The 21941-nt window shown below is 62.1% G+C and overlaps 1 protein-coding gene across 6 annotated transcripts in view; it reads left to right on the forward strand.

Moving 5' to 3' along the window:
- The window catches only part of ADCY7 (adenylate cyclase 7), a 58698-nt gene that overhangs the window by 24448 nt on the left and 12309 nt on the right, over window positions 1-21941 (forward strand). For 3 of the 6 annotated variants that reach the window (XM_051833913.3, XM_008275048.5, XM_070063174.2), the window contains exons 2-10: window positions 11664-12072; window positions 13743-13946; window positions 14581-14742; window positions 15461-15610; window positions 15836-15984; window positions 16669-16780; window positions 19158-19285; window positions 20291-20449; window positions 20619-20751. In XM_051833913.3, the coding sequence (XP_051689873.3) occupies window positions 11902-12072; window positions 13743-13946; window positions 14581-14742; window positions 15461-15610; window positions 15836-15984; window positions 16669-16780; window positions 19158-19285; window positions 20291-20449; window positions 20619-20751 (1368 nt within the window). In that variant the 5' untranslated portion in view covers window positions 11664-11901. Of the gene's footprint in view, window positions 1-11663; window positions 12073-13742; window positions 13947-14580; window positions 14743-15460; window positions 15611-15835; window positions 15985-16668; window positions 16781-19157; window positions 19286-20290; window positions 20450-20618; window positions 20766-21941 lie in introns of those variants that run through there. The other 3 variants (XM_089319097.1, XM_070063175.2, XM_089319098.1) reach the window with 3 other exon arrangements.

Raw genomic sequence — 21941 nt, forward strand, 5'->3', positions numbered from 1 at the left:
TTTTTTTTTTCAGGCAGAGTGGATAGTGAGAGAGACAGAGAGAAAGGTCTTCCTTTGCCATTGGTTCACCCTCCAATGGCCGCCGTGGCCGGTGCGCTGTAGCTGGTGCACCGTGCTGATCCGAAGGCAGGAGCTTCTCCTGGTCTCCCATGGGGTGCAGGGCCCAAGCACTTGGGCCATCCTCCACTGCACTCCCGGGCCACAGCAGAGAGCTGGCTTGGAAGAGGGGCAACCGGGACAGAATCTGGTGCCCCGACCGGGATTAGAACCTGGGGTGCTGGTGCCGCTAGGCAGAGGATTAGCCTATTGAGCCATGGCGCCGGCCTTCATACTGGCTGTCTTAGTGTGCAGAGGAAGGGGTTTGCATGGACCCTGCGTGCCCAACAGGGCGGGCGCAGATGGCTCAGCCTTGGAGGGGCCCAGGTGACATGGCCAGTGCATCCCTGGGAAGTGCAGGTGCCAGGGAAGCTAAGGCAGGCAGGGAGGCCTGATTGGGAAGGAATTAGGCAGCCTTCCTGGGGGAGGTGGCGGGGGAGGCTGGCTCTGAAGGGTGGGCAGGAGCTGCCCGGCAGAGGCCGTGTGTCTAGGTTGCCAGAGTCTGGCAATGAAAGGGTGGGGCTCGTTTGGGGAAGCGAAATAAGTCAGAGCACGCAGCAGTCAAGAAGGCTCTGGAGAAGTTTTTTTGGCTGGGGGTGAGCAAGGACTGGGTTGGGTATTTCGGGGTCCTGGACAGCTGTGGGGGCCCTGGTGGGCTACCCCACGGGGAGGCCTGGGCTCGGGACTGCAGGGGTTGCTGTGCGCTGCTACCTCCCCTGCGCAGCCTGGGGCTGGAAGGTGGGAGTTTGTGTGAGCCCCCGAGTGGGTGCAGTTCTGGAAGGCAGAAGGGGGAGGCCGGGCGGTCTTGCCCCCAACCCTCCGAGCACAGGGCCTCTTCCAGGCTCTCAGCTGGCTGCACGAGGCAGCGCCTTGCCCCTCACATGTCCCCTTGGCCTTGACCAGGGTCTCAGCCCCATGGGTTAGGCCTGGGCACTCTGGCTGCTGGGCCGGGCGGTGGCTTCGGGCCTGTTGGGATGGGGATGGGCCAGGCAGAGAGGACCCCGGCCTCCCGGGATGGGCTACTGGGCTCTGCGTGGTAGCTGCCTCTCCCCCTGGCCTCTCTGTTGGTCTGAGTGGGAAGGGACCTCGGAGACCCTGGGAGGAGTGAGGCCCAGAGGGGGGGAAGCGCTGTGGTCACACGGTGGTGAGAGGTGGCGCCGGGACTGTCCACCGTGTTCTCCCTATACTGCCTTGCGTGTGCCGGGGCTGGGGGGGGGGGGCATCTGGGCAGGTGCATGGGAGTGGCAGGAAGCCAACAGGAAGATGCCCTGGGGGCTCTCTGCCTGCTGACTCTCCCCCAGGCTGGTTTCTTCCCAGCTGGCCCGAAGACTGCCAGAGACTGCTCTCTCTGGTGTCTCCTCACCTCTGCCTGGTCCCCACCTGCTGTCAGCTCCCCCAGGCGCTCAGAGAAGGGGAGGAGAGAGGCTTCCGTGGGCCCCAGCTCCTAGGGGCTTTCGGAGACTCCAAAGGCAGCGCCTGCTCAAGGAGGTTCACTAGGGATTCTAGGGAAGAAGAGTCCGTGAACCAGAAAGGTGGGGACAGTTTTGCTGTGTTAATTCAGTGAGTCTGTTTGCTGCAGGACTTGTCAGAACCTTTGCTAGGAACACAGGGCATCTTGAAAGAGGGAAGGGAGACTGTCGAACCCAGCTCCACTTGTGAGCAGGCACTGCTGTGGGGGTGGGGATGGGGGTGGGGCGTGCCTCAGCAGTTGCAGGTACAGGGTTATGAGAGCCTGGGCCTTAGGTAGGGCGGGCCTGGCTTCAAATCCCAGCTGCATGTTTTCTTGGCCTGTGGGCTTTGGACAAATGGGCTAGGGTCCCACCGTCGGTTCCCCTGGACTCTCCCACACTCAGCTGTGGGGAGTCAGCCTGGGGGGTCCTTGTCCGGCGCCTCCCCGTGCTCTGCAGGCTGTCAGAGGCGGGAGGCCAGCCTGGGTGGTGCTCCGCCCTCTGTCTCTTTGCCACAGAGCACACGTCCAGGGCTGGATGTTATTCTTTCTCTTCCTGACTGCAGCCTGGGAGGTTTGCAGCAAGGATCTGGTGCTACCTAGGATGCCACCAGGTGGTCCCTGGGACCCAGACCAACATCCCCTCCCTCTGGCCTGACTCGGGCTGAGAGCCACTCCTTCAAGGCCCTGCACAGAGAGGTCAGCCTGTGTTGCTGCTCATGGTCCTGAGCACTGACCGCTGTTCCCTCCAGCCCCACAGGCCAGGCCATTTCCCTGCAGTGCTGTTGGGCTGTTGGCAGGGTTGGGGGTGGGGGAAGGAGCAGATTGCAGGCCTGTTCATCTCCGCACCCCACCCCGCCCTTCCTGCCGGCTTTGTAGTAGGTGTTGTGTGCCACACGTAGGCTCAGCTCTCTGCCCGTGTGGCCGCCGTGTAATTCTCAGAGCCCTGTGTGGCGCCTGCCCTGCCAAAAGAGGAAACCGAGGCACAGGGGAGGTCAGGCGGCTTGGCCCTGATGGACCTGGGATTTCCGTCGTTCTGCGCAGACTGTGCTTGGTCATGCACACGCAGTGAGCGTAGGAATAGAAAGTGAAAGTGAGACATGCACCTCATCCACGCTGTCAACGCAAGGCTGCGTTTCTGTCTCGGGCCGGCATCGCTGTACCCTGTGGGCTTTTAAGGGAGCCACCCGGCTCCCTGGGTTCCAAGCTGCCCCTTGCTTTTGGCAGCTGCACGGTGTCCCCTCGTTCGTTCTGTGTCCTGGCCTCTGAGGGCGCCACTCATCACCTCTTTCTGTACTTAGGCGTCGCGGGGTGGTGATGAGTGACCCCTTGCAGGTGCGGTCTCCCGTGGGGGAGAGCGGATCAGATGGGGCAGGTCCCAGGCACGTGTGCACCTTGGTGGCTTCGCTCGTGCTGAGCCGCTCTAACAGGGCGCATTCCTGCCCGCGGGAGCCCGAGTGCCCGGTTCCAGCCGAGTGCCTGGTTCCAGCCCAGGCTGACGGAATGCTATGTTCCTTCCCGGTCACGCAGGCAAACGTGGTATCCCACGGCGGCTGTAATTTGTATTTGTCTCATTGCCTGCGAGGTCAGCTTCTTTCCAAATGTCTAAGAGCCACTTGGAGTGTCTTTTCTATAAATGTTTTTTTTTTTTTAAAGGTTTATTTATTTATTTGAAAGGCAGAGTGACAAAGTGAGAGGGAGAGTCGGGGAGGGAGATCTTCCATCTGCTTGTTTACTCCCCAAATGCCTGCAACAGCCCAGGCTGGGCCAGGCCAAAGCCAGAAGCCTGGAACTCCACCCAGCTCTCCCATGTGGCTGGCAGGGACCCACGCACTTGGGCCGTCTCTGTAGTCTCGCAGGTGTGTTAGCAGGGAGCTGGATCAGAAGCCAGGTCCAGGAGCTGGACCCAGTGCTGTGACGTGGGTCTGGGCATCTTCACTCCTGGCCCTGTTTTTCTTTTGGATGTGTAAGGGCTCTTTACATGTCTGGAAAGACTCTCCCTGTGAGGAGTGGAAATTGTGATTCTCTGGGCTGTCTTTTGGCTTTTGGTGACGTCTTCATAGTTTTTACCGTCTAGTCATTTTCGATCTGTCACGTGATTCATTTGTCAGTCTTGTCTTTATGGTTTTTGGATTTCGGTCAGGTCAGGAAGGCCTTGTCTAACCAGAGTTAAGTGAGATTCCCTTGAAGTTTCTCGCTCTCTGGAAATCGTCCTTGTATAGGTTTTGGCTCCAGCTTGTTCGCTCTCTTCTAGGCTGTGCTGTTTTAAATTTTTTTTTTATAGAGGGAGGTCTTCTATCTGCTGGTTCATTCCCCAAAATGCCTGGTATGCCCAGGGGTGGGCCTAGCTGAAGCCAGGATCCTAGAACTCTATCTGGGTCTCCCGTGTGGGTGGTAGGAACTCCAACACTTTCTCCATCACCTGCTGCCTCCCAGGGTGCACGTCAGCAGGAAGCCAGAAGTGGAAGTGGAGGCAGGACGGGAACCCAGCTGCCTGGGTCTGGGACGTGAGCATCCAAGCAGCATCGGGACCGCTGTGCCAATGCCTGCCTCAGCCGCTGCCTATAAACAGGCTGCGAGCAGTGCAGGAGGTAGACTCACCAACAACCTTCCTTCTGCCAGGGCGGGGGTGGCTCGAGGGCCTGTGAGGCGTCTCCTGTCTCACCTCACATCACCAGTGCACCTGTCGTCTGCGGGTGTGACGTCACAGGCAGGACCCGCCCTGCAGGGGTCCCTGGGGGCCAGCAGGACCCGCCCTTCTGTTCCTCCTCAAGGAGGAAAGGCTCAGGGATCTGTTTCCTGTGGGCGTGGGAGCGCTGCCATGCTAAGGGGAACCTGGTGAGGAGGTGATGTGGCCGCTGAGTGAAATGAACCGCTGATTGTGGAATCTCAGGCCCGAGTGGAGAGGCAATGCCGATGTTTTCTCCATAGGGAGCCTGGTTGATTGGTTTGTTTTTAATCAGCGCCCTGGGCTCAGCCCCGGCATGCACCCGGTGGGCGGGGCGCTGAGGTTTCTCCCTCCTGGGCCTTTTGCCTGGAGCCTGGCACACGGGAGGGGCTAATGCGTGTCTGTTGCGAGTGCTCGTGTGAAGCCCTCGGGGGATGGATGAATGGATGGATGAGTTCCCTGGCAGTTGTCTGGAGAGGGGCCCATGTTGTGGTACAGCGGGTTCGGCTGCTACTTGCAGCCCACACTGAAGTGCTGGTTCGAGTCCCAGATGCTCCACTTCCTATCCAGCTCCCTGCTAATGCGCCTGGGAAAGCAGCAAAGGTGGCCCAAATACTTGGACCCCTACCACCCACGTGGGAGACCCGGATGGAGTTCCAGACCCCTGGCTTGGGCCCGGCCATTCTCGGTCATTTAGGGAGTGAACCAGTGGATAGAGGATCTCTGTGTCATTCGACCTTTCAAATAAATCTCTCTTTTTAGAGAAAGAACTGGCAGGTGACCGAGCAAACCTGGTGCGTGTTAGCAGGAAGCTGGGTGGGAAGTGGAAAGTGGAGACTTGATCCAGGCCCTGGCTATAGGAGGCGGGGGTCGCAGGTGGCATGGCCTACGCTGGGGGTTTGCTTTAAAGGAGAGACCCGCCCTGCCCACCAGCTGATGCTGGGCCACAGCAATGAAGTGGACGGCAGGCTTCAGGCACGGAGGCTACCAGACTGGGCCCTCAGGGCCAGGTGACAGCAGCGGGCCCCATCCTTGTGTGGAGTGATTCTGCCTCCACCCCAGCTCTGGCACCACCACCCCTTTGCAAGAGGGGAAAGTGAGGCCCCGGTCATGCCAGGGGCTTGCTCAGCGTCACAGAACTGGAGGCAGAACTGGGATTGGACTCAAAGACCAGCAGGCAGCCTGTGGCATCTGGGGCGGGGCTGAATCAGCCTGGGAGATCCCAGGGGCCTGAGAGCCGGAGTAGCGCTGGCTGGGGCTTGCGCCTTCGGGAACTTCAGCTTTTGTTTTGTTTTGTTCATTTTATTTGAAAGATGGAGTTAGAGAAAAGGAGAGAGAGAGGTCTTCCATCCATTGGTTCACTCCCCAGATGACCAAAACGTCCAGGGCTGGGCCAGGCCGAAGGCAGGAGCCAGGAGCTTTATCCAGGTCTCCTATGTGGGTGCTGGGGCCCAGAAGCTTGCGCCATCCTCTGCTGCTTTCCCAGGCACATTAGCAGGGAGCTGGGATGGAAATAGAGCAGCTGGGGCTCGGACCTGGGCTGGTGCCCATAAAGGATGCAGGCATCGCCGGTCGCGGCTTAACCCACGGCTGCACGGTGCTGGCCCGGGGAGCCACAGCTTTCACCCTGCCTGGGGTTTATTTGTCTTTTTTGAGTTTTTAATATGTTTTTTATTTATTTGAGAGTCAGACAGACAGACAGACAGCAAGAGTTCCCAGCCACTGGTTTACTCCCCCAGATGATGCCTGCAACAACCAGGCTGAGCCAGGAACTGGGACCTCAATCCAGGTCTTCATGTGGGTGGCAGGGACCCCCCTACTTGAGCCATCGCCGCTGCCTCCCAGAGTCCACATTAGCAGGGAGCTGGAGTCAGGAGCTGCTCTAGGGATCAAACCCAGGCACTGGGATGTGACGTGGGCTGGCTGCTTCCCGGGGCCTTTCCTGCTAGGTTCTGTGCTGCGCGCCTTTGCCTGAGGCTCTGTCGGCTGACGTCAGGAGCTCCTGGGTGGGGGCTGTGATCCTGCAGGGCTTCCGCAGCCCCCGCTTGCTATTTGGGCTTCTTTGCCACCTTCTCAGCCCCCTTGAGCAGCCAGGGCATCCCGGAGTGTGAGGCTGGGGCAGCGGCATTGGTAGGGAGCCCGGGTCTCCCCTTGCCTGGCGTACCTGGGGGCCGTGTGCTGCGGGCACTTCCCGCCCCGCCCCCTTCACCCTCCCCCTCTGCCCCACAGCCTCCCTCCCTGCTCACCAGCTCGGGCTGGGCTGTGTGCTGGCTTCCCTGCCCTGGCGTCTGGCTCAGCACCGCATCGCCCGGGCCGGCTACGGACACAGACACGGACACACGGCACGGAGGTTTGGTGAGGCAGTGTGCGCGGGCGCTGGGGGTGTGCCTGGGAGAGAAGGCCCTGGGCAGGAGGTCAGTGCTGTGAGCAGAAGCCCAGCAAGGCCTGGGGACAGGGAGGGGACGAGGAGGGCGATGGGGCCTCGAATGCCCGCAAAACCGAGACAAGAATGTCGTGGTCCCCTGAGACTTCCCCCAGCACCCTTTGGGCCGTGTGCTGGGCAGAGGGACTCTAGTGTCGTTTAAGGAAGCAGAGGGGCTCCTAGGACCACGTGCTGAGGAGACGGCAACCCCACACGTCCTGTCCCAGGAGTGGAGCCCCACTGTCTCGGGGCCAGACTGGGCGTATGGGCGTTTGCCGCGTGGTTGCCTCTCCTCTCTGCAGGCCTGCCCGGCCCTCCTTGATGCTCCCAGCACCCCACTTCTGCTTTCTGAGGCCATGGGAGCCCCAGGGCCTGCCGGGGCTCGGCCAGAGGAAGCTGGGCTGGGGTTCTTGCCAGCACCGCGTGCATGAGGAAGTGGTGCCTGTGTGCCCCTGTGAAAGCTGGGGGTGGCCTAGAGCTCACCCTCCCTGGGACCAGCAGGGCCCCCCGGAGAAGCCTGCCCTGAGGGCCCCTGAGGGCTCCACCCCGAGCTGAACCATGGAGTCCTAGCCTCCTACTAACAGCAGCCCGCATGGCTCTGCAGCCTGGGCCCAGATGGTCAGGGCTTGGGAGAGGAGCCACAGTTCTGTTCAGTCACAAGGAAAGGAGAAGAGGGTGTGTAGGGTGTAGTTCAGAGAGCTTCCTGGAGGAGGTGGCCCTGCTGGATCTCCCTGGCCTGACGTTGCTCAGCAAGGGAGAGGGGAGGTCCCCAGTGGGGTCTGCTTGGCCTCCTGTGCCCCTGGCTGAAGCTCTGGCCATGGTCTAGTGGCAGGGCAGGCTGGGGAGTGCGGGCATTTTGAAGTTTGAGGGACTGTGGACATCGGGATGTTGGTGGTCCCCAGGTGGCCTGTGCTCAGCTCCCAGCTCTCTGATTTAGAAGCTGTGTGACCGGGGCAAGTGACGGAAGCTCCCTGTGCCTCAGATGCCGAATCAGTGAACTGGGAGGAGCAGTCAGATCCACAGGGCAGGCGTGCAGATCTGAGGAAGTCACAGAGCCCGGCACACAGAAAGAGCCTGGGAGATTTTGCTTACGGCTGTATCACGAGCCCTGGGGCTGGGGACCGCTCAGAGCCACAAGGTGGCCTGGGTGTGGAGAAGTTGATTCCCCCGACGTCTGTGTGCACCTGGCTTCCCTAGACCCCTTCCAGAGGGAGAAGAGTCCTTGGAGGCCCACGGGCGGGGTACGGGGAGCGCCCCTTCTTGTGCTTCCCTGCAGGGGCCTGGGCCGCAGGGACAGCAGTTAACTGGGAGGGGATAGGGATGTCCCCTCCCTGGCCCAGCTCCTTCCAGAGAAGGTCCTAGCTAGCCAGGGCAGGAAGTGTCTGCAGAACCTATTCTCAGCTCTCTGGGGAGTGGGACCCCCCCCCACCGGCTCTGGTCCCACGGGGCTTAGGCGTCCGCTGGATCAGGGTGCTGATGTCCACCTTGGGACTGGTGGTTGCAAATGACAAACTGAGACTGGCTTCAGGGAGTGACTGTCCCGTGTGATTGGCATACCTGGTGTTTGCTTGAGCTTCAGGTGCAGCTGGCTCCAGGCTTGGGCTGTTGTGACAACAGCCTCTGTCTCCTTCCAGCTCTCCATGTCGGCTTCCTTTCCAGGTGGGCTGTCTCCTTGTTGCAGCTCGGGTGTGTGCTGGCAGCTCTGGGCCCCGGACAAAATAGCACCTCTTTCTTTCCCTGGGTCAGTAAAAGTCTCAAGAGGATGCTCACTGGGGTGGTTTTGGTCATGGGGGCTTCTTGGCCATATCTGGGTTGTGTGGCCCCTGAGCCAGGGGACTGACATGGTGGGGGTCAGGGGAGGGCGGGTGTTACTCAGCAGAAGCAAGAAGCACCCTGCCCCAGCTGGGCTGTGGTGGGGGCCTCTCTCAGGGGCTGGGTCTCCAGGGTAGACGGGGGGTGTGTGGATGCCAGGGAGGGACCCAGCGGGTCACGTGTCTCCAGGTGAAGGGGCAGATTCCTGCTCTTGGTGGGAAGTGTGGACAGGACTATAGGGGTGGGGGTGGGGCGGGAGGCAGGGCTTGGCTCCATACAAGGTGTAGGGGCTAGTGGTGGAGGGGATGCTTTGCAAAGTAATGGGCTCCCCATCACTGAGTTTTGCAAGCTGAGGCTTCAGGGTCATTTGCTGGGGACGTGGCATCCAGGGCTTCCAAAGGCCCCTCTTGGTTGCCTGCAGGGTCAGTGACTGGGCCTCTGGGCCTGGCCCCCTTCCCCCTGGGGCAGGGGTGGCTCCCAGGTGGGAGGGGCCTGGTGGTGGGTCCCAGGGCCACCTTTCCAGGAGTGATCAGCCCCCCCCCCAACTTTGCTGCACAAGGCACGGCTTGTTCAGGAGCTGGCCAAGGTCCTTGGATGGGCCAAGGTCCCTGCGCCCAGGGCTGTCCATTGTCCACCTCCTTTCCCTCCGGCTGTTGCCCGGGGAAGTGGCCTAATTAGATCCCTGAGAGCCGTGTTTACCAGGCCTGGGTTCCCACGGGGCCTTGGGAACCTCTCCATGCCGGGGAGGGCAGGGCGGCATCTGCGCGCAGAGAGTGGCCTGGGCTCAGTGTGTGTGTTTGGCCCAGTGTGCAGGCTCCCATGTCGGGGCCACAGGGGGTGCGCGGGGCGTGGAGCAGCTGTGGGGCGTTGTCCCAGGCTTTGCGGTTAAGCAGCACAGGTGTTTGGCAGCAGGGCAGAGGGGCAGGCATTTGCTATTGGTGTGCTTGTGTCATCTGTGCCGTCCCCAAGGGTGTCAGAGGGAAGCCTGGGCCATGGGTTTGAATCTCAGCCCTCCTAGCAGCCGGCTCCTGCCATGTGATCCTTGCCCCTCTGGGCTCAGTTCTGCGACCCTAAACTGGGTGGGCAGCTCCGCCTTTGCAGGCTCTGAAGACGAGCAGGGGGATGTGTGTACCGATGCGCGGTGGGACAGGAGTCGCTGCTGTCCTTACTGCAAAGCACTGCTTTTCAAATAGTTTTGGGGCTGGCACCTTGGTGTGGTGGGTGACGCTGCTGTCTCTGGCACTGGCATCCCTGTGGCTGCCGGTTTGGGTCCCGGCTGTTCCACTTCTGATCCAGCTCTCTGCTGGTGCACCTGGAAGGGCAGTGGAAGACGGCCCAGGTGCTTGGGCCCCTGCTGCCCACGAGGGAGACCAGGAAGAGGTTTCTGGCTTCACCTGGCACAGCCCTGGCCGTTGTAGCCATTTGGGGAGTGAACCAGTGGATGGGAGATTCTCTGTCTCTCACTGTCTCTCTCTCTCTCTGCCTTTCAAAATAAGTAAATAAATCTTTTTTTTAATAAATATTTTAAATTAAAAAAATATTTTTATTTGACAGGTAGAGTTACAGAGAGTGAGAGGGAGAGACAGAGAGAAAGATCTTCCTTCCGTTGGTTCACCCTCCAAATGACTGCTATGGCTGGCGCTGCGCTGATCCAAAGCCAGGAGCCAGGTGCTTCTCCTGGTCTCCCATGGGGTGCAGGGCCCAAGCACTTGGGCCATCCTCCACTGCACTCCCGGGCCACAGCAGAGAGCTGGCCTGGAAGAGGGGCAACCGGGACAGAACCCGGCGCCCATATGGGATGCCGGCGCTGCATGCGGAGGATTAACCAAGTGAGCCACGGCGCCGGCCCCAAAACAAAATTTTTTTTTAAAAAAGATTTTTTAAAGATTCCTGAACCAGAAGAAGAAATCAAGCCAAAATTGAAGAAGAACAAAGAAAATGGAGACCCAGTCCAGGGGGTCCCTCCACATCCGATGACTCAAGACGGCCGAGGATAAAGAAAAGCACCTATCTCAGTGATGAGGAAGAGCTCAGTGACTGAAATGGCATTTACTGTGTAAATATCCCTGAGATAGAAAAGCCCGGGAGCGTACAGTTCAGCTGAGGGCCATGGTTACTTTTAGAATTTGAGATAAAAACACTTAATACCAAACAGTTTTTTACTAGAAAGTAGTTCATAGGAAATTTAAAAATAAATGGAAAGTATGATGTTTCTCTCTTGCCTTAGCACAGTACAGTTTGAGCATCCCTAATCTGAACTGCTGAACACTGCACAGTCTGAAGCCTTGTCATTGCCAACACAGTGTCTCAAGCAGGGCATCGTGACAGTGTTACACACCCTGTGTCCTGCTGCCTTCAGGCTCTGTACATAAAGCTTAACAAAACCTAAGTGAAGTTCATATTTAGGCTTGGTCCCTTCCCATCCCTGTGGTATCTCATTATGCTTGTGCGACTACTAGAAAATTCAGAAAAACCCAGAAAACAAAATACTTCTGGCCCCAAGTGTTTCAAATAAGAGATACACAACCTATACTAAAAATCAGAACTTGCTACTACTAATATGAAAAGAGCTAATGTTAATAAAAAATAAGAAAGTATTATATAAAAAAAAGATTTATTTTATTATTTGAAAGGCAGAGTGACAGAGAGGAGGGGCAAGACCGAGACTCTTCCATTCACTGGTTCACTCTCCAAATGGCCACAATGGCTGGGGCTGTGACAGGCTGCAGCCAGGAGCCTGGAACTCCATCTGGGTCTCCCATGTGGGTTCAGGGGCCCAAACACTTGAGCCATCCTCTGCTGCCTTCCCAAGTGCATTAGGGAGCTGGACCAGAATTGGAGTGGCTGCGATTGAACCAGGCTTGGTTTTTGGCTCATCATCCTGGAGGTTCTCAGTCTAAGATCAGAGGCCCCATTGGCTGGGCCTATGGTAGTGGTGGTCTTGCCAGCACAGTCCCGCAGTGGCACTGGGCGTCACATGGCAAGACTGGAGTGCGTGTGTCTGGGTCTCCCGCAGAGCCACCAGGATCCGACGGTGGGCCCCCCAATGACGTGATGCCAAGTAATCACCCCCAAGGACCCCACCTCTAAGCACCAAAGCTGGATCATGTTCCCACCCCTCAATACTGAACTCCCAGTGTTCCAAGGAAAAACAGTCAAACCCTGGCGGCTGCACGTGGTTGGCAGATTGCAAACCGGGGTCTGCTTTGTCTCCACAGCGCTGAGGCCTCACGGGCCTGCTCAGCCCAGCCGGGCGCACCGGACTACACCAGCGGCCCAGTGAGCGGAATACCAACCCACATCGCCCATGGAGCTGCAGGCCGCAGAGGCCCCCGCCCGGCCCCACTCGCCAGCCCCGGTGAGGCCAGAGGCCTAGGCCCGGGCCCACGGAGGAGGGTGGGGGCTGCCAGATGCCCCCCAGGCCGGGGCTGGTCCTGAGGGTGCCCAGGGCCAAGGATGCCGGCCAAGGGGCGCTACTTCCTCAACGAGGGCGAGGAGGGCCCGGACCAGGCGGCGCTCTATGAGAAGTACCGGCTCACCAGCCAGCACGGGCCGCTGCTGCTCACCCTGCTGGTGGCCGCCACCGCCGCCTGCTGCGCCCTCATCGCCATCGCCTTCAGCCATGGGGTGAGTCCCTGCGCCACGGGCGCAGCTGTGTACTGGGGAGGCTGGGGCTAGCTGCGGCGTCTCTCCGCACCTGGAGCACTTGTGGGCTGGCCAGAGATGGCAGTTGCCTTTGGATTTTCAATGCTGAAGTCCGGGGGTGGATGTAGATGACTTTGGCCAAAAACTTCTCCTCGCTTTTCTCCACGATGAAACTGAATTTTCCCAAAGACCTGATCAGGGACCCCTGTGTACCCCACTTCCCTTGGGTCCCCTGGCAGGGCAGGCGTCTGTGGGCCTCAGAAGTCTTCTGCATGACAGTTGGAAAATCAGAGAGACAGATCCTGTGTCGACTGGCTCACTCCCCAGATGCTCACCATAACCAGTCCAAAGCCGGGAGCTGGGAGCTCCATGCATATCTCCCACTCGGGTGGCAAAGGCCCAGAAACTCGAGCTGTCATGGCTGGCTCCTGGGGGACTGTGCCGCCAGGAAGCTGGGAGAGGGAGAGGAGCCGAGACTCAAACCCAGGCTCTGCGGTATAGGAAGAGGGCATCCCAAGTGTTGTCATAGCTGCTGTGCGAGACGTCCGCTCCTCAGAATCCTCCTTAACCCAGCCCTGAGCTGATGGCATCGCTGTCCTGGGCGCTTGCCCTGCTGCAGCCGCTGTGTGGGTGCAGCCATCAAACGCTTGCCCTGGGACTAGCACAGCTGCAGGACTGCATGCTTCACTTTCCTTTTAAACTTAGCTCGTTTTTATTTGAAAGGCAGAATGGCAGAGAGAGAGAGAGAGAGAGAGAGAGAGAGAATCTTCTGTCTGCTGGCCCGTCCCCCAAATGCCTGCAACAATGGGACTGGGCCAGGTTCCAGCCAGGAGCCTGGAACGTCATCCCGGTCCCCCACGTGGGTGGCGGGGCCCCGAGTACTTGGACCAGCCCCTGCTGCCTCCCAGGGTGTGCTTTAGCAGGGCGCTGGATTGGCGGCAGAGGCAGCACGGTAACCCGGCACTGAGAGGGGAAGCGGGTGCCCCAAGCTGCAGCTTAAGCACTGCACCAATGCCCAGCCTCTCATTTTCTTTCTAATTAATGTCGAGAGTTCTAGAAGAAAACCTCGGAGACCACAGGGTGCTGCTATGTGTAGGGTGGCTGGTTACCCAGTGGGCACTCTGTCAGTGCTGCTTGGATCTCTGTGTGTGTGTGTGTGTGTGTACCATGGGACACCGGAGCTGGGGGTGAACAGGGGCACGCAGAGCCTGCTTGGGCCCCGCCAGCCGTGCAGGTCCTGGCTGGTGCCGCCGCTCCCCTCCTGGGCGCACTGCTGTGTCCTCGCTCCAGCTTCCTGCTGGGGGGCGTGGACGCCTTTTCTCCTCAGTGCCCGCCCACACCCAATGGTGTCCTCTGCTGCCGGTGGCCTTCCATGGCTTTGCCTGTGAGGGAGCTGGGCAGCCTGTTCCCAGAGCATCAGGGGGGCCTGGAGGGGGGCTGGGCTGGGATGTGGGGATGCTGAGGCCCCTGAGTGGCCCCTCCCTCCCGGAGATGGCGGTGCAGGTGAGGGCCTGGAGGTAAGAGGGAAGCCAGTGTTTGATGTGGACATTGTCCGTATTGTAGAGGGTGGGCCAATATAGGTGGGCTTTCTGGAGGAGGTGGCGCCCTGCCGGGAACCATGGAGGCATTTCTGCGCCTGTCTATCCCCCCAGGACCCCTCTCAGCACCAGGCTGTGCTGGCCACGGCGTTCCTGGCGCTCGCCGTGTTTGTGGCTGTCTACGTGCTGGTGTACGTTGAGTGCCTTGTTCGGCGCTGGCTCAGGGCGGTGGCGCTGCTCACTTGGGCCTGCCTGCTGACGCTGGGCTATGTGCTGGTGTTCGACTCGTGGACGAAGCAGGCCTGTGCGTGGGAGCAGGTAACAGGGTGGGGGACCCCGCATGCCTGGGGGCTGCGGCCAGCCGCCCCGCCTTGGGCATCAGGTCCTTGTAGCCGGGGCTGTGGCTCTGGGTCCTGGGGTGGGCTCTGTGCTGACAGGGCTGCAGTAGACCTACTGTCCCCAGGCCACGGGAGCCCATACTGTTCAACCTCCAGGTTCCCCCACCCCAGCAGGGAGGAAGTGGGAGAGAGAGAGAGAGAGAGAGAGAGAGACAACCCTTTCTGCACAAGCTCATGCCCCAGGCCTGAGTGATGCTGGCCTGGCCCGCGGTGGTCCCCTCTGAGCCGGGCACCTGGGCCGTGGGACTGCTCCCGTGGCAGGGGTGGGGTGAGGAAGGCTGCGGGTTGGGGGGTGGGGCCCTCTCTCAGGAGGGTGGCTGCAGAGCAGGTGGGGCGAGCGGCTAGGAGCTCCGACCGTGGATAGGTGGGCCTCCCCTGCTGCCGGCCCTTCCCGGTGCTCTGCTGGTGAACCGCGATCCTGCGGACGGAGCCCCCTCGTTCTGACGCTTGTCTGTTGCTGAACTCAGCGCAGCACGCGTGGGAGGTGTGGGGGCCGTGGGGAGGACCGAGGTCCCGCCCCTCCGTCGGTTCAGGCTCTCGGGCCCTGCCCCCAGGTGCCCTTCTTCTTGTTCATCATCTTCGTGGTGTACACGCTGCTGCCCTTCAGCACGCAGGGAGCCGTGGCCGTGGGGGTCGTCTCCACCGCCTCCCACCTGTTGGTGATCGGCGCCGTGATGGGGGTCTTCACCACGCCCAGCGCCCAGGTGGGGCTACAGGTGAGGGGCGGTTCTTGGGTGCTGGGGCGGGACCAGGCTGAGGCCTGCTCTCTGGGGAGGGGCTTGTGTTTGGGCTGAGCGGCCTGTCAGTGAGCTCGGAGCTGCTGGCTCGCACAGGGTCCCAAGGCCAGGCTTTCTCTGCTGCTTGGATGTTGCCCCCCCCCACCCCTCCCAGACAGATGGGGCCCTGTCCTGCCCATCTTGCCTTTGCTGGCCTCCGGTCCCCCTGCAGGCACAGCCCTTCCCTCCCAGGCCAGCGCCCAGTGTCGGGGGACAACCTGGTCCGAGGTCCCGCTTTCTCCCTGGGATCCCCATCCGGGCAGGGCAGGGCCGTATTCCGGGCCCCCTGTCTGTGTTGAGTGGGCACTCAGAGGTGTGTGTTCCTCCTCCAGGCCCAAGGGTCCCTTCCAGGGCAGGGCTACACTTCCAGGCAGCCGGGCGGTGGCAGTGCATTCTGGGACTGCCCTGTGCGCACCCCTCAGGCCCTGGGCTGTGTGAGGGGCCGCCTCGCTCCCCTGCTCACTGGCGGCCCAGCCTTCTGGCCGGCACAGGTGCCCAGCAGGTGCAGCAAGGGCTGGCAGAGGCTCCTGAGGAGAAGACTGGCCCCTGGCTGGGCCTCGGTTTCCAGGCCTGAGCGGGTTGGGTCAGGGGATGATGGGCGGGGAGCGTCACCAGTCCCCACCACAGGAATGCTGAGCCCCCACCCTGGCACCCACAGCTGCTGGCCAATGCTGTCATCTTCCTGTGCGGCAACTTCACGGGTGCCTTCCACAAGCACCAGCTGCAGGACGCCTCCCGCGACCTCTTCACCTACACGGTCAAGTGCATCCAGATCCGCCGGAAGCTGCGCATTGAGAAGCGTCAGCAGGTGAGGACCCGGCCCCGCCCAGCCCCCCACCCCAGACACCTGCCAAGCAGGGTGCATGTGTGTGTGTGTGTGCGCGCACGCCCGTGGGAGCGTGCATGTCTCTTGCGCACACAGGGCCAGACCCTGGGCTGCTGGGGCCGCGGGAGGCTGTGTGGCCAGGGAGATGGGGGCGTGGCGGGCAGAGCAGGAAGCGCGCTGAGCCCGCCGCTCCGCTGCCCGCGCCAGGAGAACCTGCTGCTGTCTGTGCTGCCGGCGCACATCTCCATGGGCATGAAGCTGGCCATCATCGAGCGGCTCAAGGAGCACGGGGACCGCCGCTACCTGCCCGACAACAACTTCCACAGCCTCTACGTCAAGCGGCACCGGAACGTCAGGTGGGTGCCCGCCGCGCGCCCCTCTCCGGGCCTCAGTGTCCCCAGGGCTCGTAGCGTCAGATCAGGGTTAAGTGAGGACGCAACTGGGCGTAGCTCTGTTGAGAGAAGCAGCCTTGCAGATGGCCTTCAAGGGGCACGGGCCCCCCGAAAGGAGGTAGAGCCCCCAGGCCTGACAGCTGTCCTTGGGCTGCCGGCTCTCCCCGGAACCCTCCAGCCCGAGTTCAGTGTCTGTGTGGGCGCTGCCTGCTCCCGGGGCCTCCTGGCTGGCTGGGCTGTGGACCAGTCCAGGGGCTCGCGGACTCGGGATCTGCTTCAGACCACAGCTCTTGGCTTCCCAGCCCATCTTGGCCTCCAGACGGGGACCGGGTGTGAGGGTTGAGCAGGTCCCCGAGCCTTGCGCTGAAGAGGGGATCCAGGTACCGGAGAGGAGGCAGCAGCTCGGAGCTGCCCGTGGGAGCCCTGGCATGGTCCACAGTGATGGGGCGCGGGCGGGGAGAGTGGTCTTGGGGCCCCCAAAGGGCGTGGGAGTTTGCTTCATTTTGCTTCATTGTGGCGTCTCTGGAGCTTTAATTTGCCATCAAGGCTGGGAGCATCTGTGCCGGCCCAGACTGGGGCCCTGGTGCTCCTGCTGCTGGGCCTTCCTGGTCCTGGCTCTGACGGCCCCTCCCCCGGCCCCGCCCCCAGCATCCTCTACGCGGACATCGTGGGCTTCACGCGCCTGGCCAGCGACTGCTCCCCCAAGGAGCTGGTGGTGGTGCTCAACGAGCTTTTCGGCAAGTTTGACCAGATCGCCAAGGTGAGCCCTGCCCTACTGCGCCCCCGGGGGGCGCTGGGACCCAGGGCTGGACGGCCGTGTCCCAGCAGCAAACACTTGTGGGCAGCGGGTGGCAGCCACGATCCTGTCTCCGCAGAGTGAGACCCGGCCTCGTCCACAGGGTGCTTTGCACGGGCTCCCAGGGGCCTCGTGTGCACATTAACATTTGGAAAACCTAAACAGGAGACCTGAGCAGGAAAGGGACAGGCATTCGGGGCTGGGGGGGGGGGGCGGGGGGGCGGGGCAGCACGCACAGAACGGCAGCTCCGCGTGTGCATGGAACTGAGTTTGAGGGGCCTGTGCCCAAGGTTGGATGTGCAAGGACGGGGGTGCCGAGGGGCAGAGCGGGCCTTGTCCCCAGGGCGCTGAAGAGCGTGGCAGGTCCCAGGCAGGGAGGGGCGTCTGGCAGGGTGGTTACTTTACCGATGGTCCCTGCTGAGGGCCGATCCCTTGAGTTCATGTAGGGCCTCCGGCTCACCCTCAAGTTGCTCACTTGAGGTGCTGGGTGCTAGGGAGCACCTAGGCCAGCCTCGGGTGGCCAGGGCAGGCTTCCTGGGGGTGGTGGCTGCTAAGCAGAGGCCCAAGTGTAAGTGTGAAGGCAGCGGCTTTCCTGGCTGCACAGCACATTTGAGCCACGTGAAAAGCTGCCCGGTGCCCGCATCCCGTGAGCGTGTGTAGCCTTTCACCCAGGTGCAGAGGATCAGAGGCCCAGGGCTCCCGGGGAGGCGAGTCTGGCCCCACGCCGGGAAGTCTTCATGATCAGAGCCACTCGGCCCTGGGGTGGACTCCCCATTACAGGGGATGAGCTCCCCACTGCAGGAGGCAACCAAATTGCTGTAGGACAATGCTGGCCAGGGACGCTCTGGAGAGCCGCCCCATCTTGGACGTTGGGGACCAAGCGACCCAGAGGGCTTTTCTAGCCTGGAGCCTTCTTCCAGGAGCTGTGTGACTTAGCCCCAGAGACTGGGCTGTAGGAGGCGGGGGTCTGGGGCCACAGCTGGCCTCCCCCTGCTGTGAAGCCTGAGGACCTGCCCTTGCCCTCGTGGTCACAGCCTTCTCTACCGGCAGGCCCAGGAGGCTTGGCCCCATTGCACAGGTGGGAAAAGAGAGGCTGTTGTAGGTGCCAGCTTCCCAGATCTGGGCAGAGACAGGTGGGGCTGGTCCCTCCTCCTCATGGTCAGGGCCTTCCCTCTCAGAGGTGTCCCTGTAGCACAGAGACCTGTCATTTTGGGGGAGCAGCTGCCTGGGGAGTGTGGCTGGGGCTGGGGGCAGCACCGTGGCTGTGCTGGTGTCCAGGCTGCCCCCGGGGCCCCTGTCTGCAGGGAGCTCCCAGGGCGGGGCTTAGTGCCGGCCAGCAGGTGCAGGGCGACCTCCGGGCAGGGCTGCTGCTGGGTCCAGGGAAGTGATGCTGGACGTGACCCCCAGCCAGGCCCCACAGGCTCCGGGGGAGGGAGCTGCAGACAGAGGCTGTTCCTGAGCGCTGGGCCCAGGGGGGCGGCCTACCTCAGTCCCCACCCCCACCCCCAGAAGTCAGCGGCATCCATCCATTGAGGGGGGTCTGCCGGCCGTCAGCTGAGCGGGGCGGGAGCAGAGGGCAGAGGCTGATGTCTGGCAGGTGGCTCCTTGCCGTCCCCCAACACCTCCCCTGCAGGCCCTTGCTGGAACCTCAGACAGCCCTCTGGGGCCCCGTTCCTCTGTGGGAGTTTTCCCAAGACCCCTGCCTCTGCCCCCTCGGACTCTTCCCCTCTGCTCTCCCAGCCCTGGCAGTGTAGCTGTCTCTTGGGTAACCTCGACACCTGCTGCCTCTGTCCTTGTCTCCCTGAGCTCGGGCTGCTGGGCTCTGTGTCCCAAGCACCTTTCCTGCCTCAGGACCTTTGCATGTGCTGGCAGTGCTGTTTCTGCACATACTGAAAAGGCTCTCGGTTCCCGTGGGTCTCTGGCCACACAGGCCGCTCCTGTGCCCTGTTTTCCTGCCTCGCCCTGCCGCCGTTGTGCAGCCCGTAGACTTTATCATCTAGCTTAGGGTCCCGCCCTCCCATCAGCCTGTGTGTGCCATGGTTGCGTGGAGTTTTGTTTGCCTCTCTGTGCTAATGCCCCGTCCAGGGCCAGGTACTCGAAGACGCTCAAACACAAATTACAAGAAGGTCTCCGTCCCCAGAGGCCCCAGGGATCCTGGCTTTCAGCCCTGCTGCGTGGCTCCCAGGTCCCCGTCCTCTCACCGGGCATCGCAGGAGACAGCCCTGAGCAGCCAAGAGCCCGACTCACCTGAGTGTGTGGGGGGGAGTTGGCTGTGGGTGTGAGTGACCCCAGCCCTGCACTGACCCCGCTGGCCTCCCCTCCCCCCCCCCACCCCCGGCAGGCCAACGAGTGCATGCGGATCAAGATCCTGGGTGACTGCTACTACTGCGTGTCGGGCTTGCCTGTGTCCCTGCCTACCCACGCCCGGAACTGTGTGAAGATGGGGCTGGACATGTGCGAGGCCATTAAGTAGGTGCAAGACAGGCCTGGCTCTGGGTCCTGCTTCCCAGGGCGTGGCGGGTGGGGAATGCTCTGCTCCCATCCTGCGGATGAGAACACTGAGGCTGGGGTGCGGGAGTGGCTTGCCCGGGCACTCAGCCTGCGACTCCAAGCCCCAGCCGCGTGCCGGGTGGCGTGGGGACGGTCTGCGGGCTCTGTTCCTTCCAAGGACTGAAGGTTTCGGGGCAGACAGCAGGAGGACCTGCAGACTGGGGTCCTGTCCGAGCCTGTGAGGACGCTGGAGTCAGGACTGACCCCAGGCGCAGGGAGATGCCAGCCGGGCTCCTTCCATGGAGGAGGAACTCGCGTGGGTGTGTTCCGCAGGTGGAAAGCAGTGGCTACACTGACCAGTGTCTGGGGCGGAATAGGGCGCAGCCGCTATGCCTGAAGCTTGCCCCTCCCGGGGTAAATCCGAGCCCCACACCTCCCCAAGGTGACAGAGGCCAGGGGACCAGGTCCCCTCTTGCCTCTGCCCTGCCTGGGTGGCCTCGGGCAGCTCCGTGCCTGATGGCACAAGGACATGCTACAGGTTCCCTCTGGCCTCCCTGGCGTTGGCCCCGGCTGGCTTGCTTCGCGCTTGCCCTGCCAGTAGACACACGGGGCCGACCACTTCCCTGTCTCTTGCCCACTTGTTCGAGGGACTCAGAGGCCCTGCCTCTGTTTGGGGGAGCCTGCACTCTAGGAGGCTCTAACTTGGGGTTCCTGTTTCCTAGGGTTGCCCCCATGTTCCTCGTGTGTGTGGGACTTTGGGGGTTGCCTGGGCCCTGTGACCCCAGCAGCTGGGCTGCCAGGCAGGGACCCCCGGAGATGGAGTTAAACAGTGGGGATCGTCTCCCCTCCTCCCTGCCCTGCCTGAGCGCTCTGGGCTGGCCGCATCTGCGTGTACACCCCCGGGGGAGCGGGGTGCTCAGCCCCTTCCAAGGTTGGGCAGCCTGCTCCCCGGCTGGCTGGGGTGACCGGGCTGCTGTGCCCCAGGCAGGTGCGGGAGGCCACGGGCGTGGACATCAGCATGCGTGTGGGCATACACTCGGGGAACGTGCTGTGTGGCGTCATCGGGCTGCGCAAGTGGCAGTACGACGTGTGGTCCCACGACGTGTCGCTGGCCAACAGGATGGAGGCGGCTGGAGTCCCCGGGTGAGCCCTCAGCTGGCCACAGGGGAGATCAGGGGCCCATCGGGGGGCTCAGGGGAACTGGGTCAGTCACTGAGCCTGGCCCTGCTTGGCACCCCTGGGTGGGCACTGGCCCTCTTGGGAGCCGCCCTCCCCGCCCCCCTCCAGCCTTCCTGACTCAGGTCTCCCGCAGCCGGGTGCACATCACAGAGGCGACGCTGAGCCACCTGGACAAGGCGTACGAGGTGGAGGACGGGCACGGGCAGCAGCGTGACCCCTACCTGAAGGAGATGAACATCCGCACCTACCTGGTCATTGACCCCCGGGTACGCGGGCTCAGGTGCAGCGCCGTGGGGGGCCCACCCCACCGCCCTGGAATAGGGCCCCTGTAGAAGGCTGATGGTTTCCCCTTCCAGGCAGGTGGGAGGTGGGGAAGGGGTGAGCTCATGAGCATCCTTGCACCTGTCCCAGGCACCAGCTAGCCTGCACTACGCAGTGTGGGTGACAGATGGAGCGTCCTGACCTGGGGGCTTGTTCCCCCCAGGCTCACTCATCACCCCACTCCTCTTGGCCTGTGATAGAAAGGAGACCCCCTGGGGCTCGGGCCGCTCTGCCTTGGTCAAGCCCCGGGGCTGGGAGGCTGTTCTGGGCTCCAGGGCCAGGTCGGGGTCTGCCGGGTGGGGGCGGGGTGGGCGGCGCGCCCTGGCCCGACTGCTGCCTGCCCTGCGCCTGTACAGACTGCAGACGGCCGGCGGGTGAATCAGCCTTGGGGCTGGCACAAGAATGTCGGCCTCGGCAGCCCTGGCCAGCTCTCCCAGCCTGACCGCCAGGCTTCCAGAGCGCCGGGGTGGGGGACAGCCCTGAGCCACTGCAGCGTCTGCTTTCCTCCCACGGCCCCCTGCAGACCCTGCCCCCGCTCCCAGGGCCCGTCCCCTCTCCCTGCCGACTGCACCATCCACGCCGAGCTGGCATCTGGGAAAACCCGCCTGGGTTCCCCGCTGTGCTAGAATAAGATGCACCCCTCCTCCTACACCCCTCCTCTGGGCCCTGCCCACCCCTCCAGCCGCTGTCCCACTCCCCTGTCCCACCCCTGCCCCTGCCCTTCCAGACTCTGCCACTGGGGACCCTGTTTCTGTACTCCCTTTGGAGTTCCCTGTACTCTGGAACCCCGGTGCCTCGAGCGCTCCTGTTTATCACCCCTGTCCCCTGGTCACTGCCCCCTCTCCTGCCTGGCCTGGAGCCCGTGCCCAGGTGGCTTTCGAATAAACGAAGCAGAGTCCCTAAGCTGAACGGCCGCCGTGCAGCGGCCACAGCTGCGAAACCACCCCCGCACGGCTGCCGAGGCTCAAGGCCAGCTCCAGGATGCCCGGCAGACTGGAATTTCAGCTCAGCACTGAGGAATGCGTTAGCCTGAGCGAGCGAGCCTCCGGCGGCATTTAATTGGGCAGCCTTCGTTGTCTCCTGCAGCCCTGCCTTCCTCGGTTAATTTCATTCATCCCAGTAGTTGCACATTCAA

Source organism: Oryctolagus cuniculus, chromosome 18 (genome assembly GCF_051225735.1).
Source record: "Oryctolagus cuniculus isolate XC-2025 breed Fujian yellow rabbit chromosome 18, ASM5122573v1, whole genome shotgun sequence".
NCBI lineage: Eukaryota > Metazoa > Chordata > Mammalia > Lagomorpha > Leporidae > Oryctolagus > Oryctolagus cuniculus.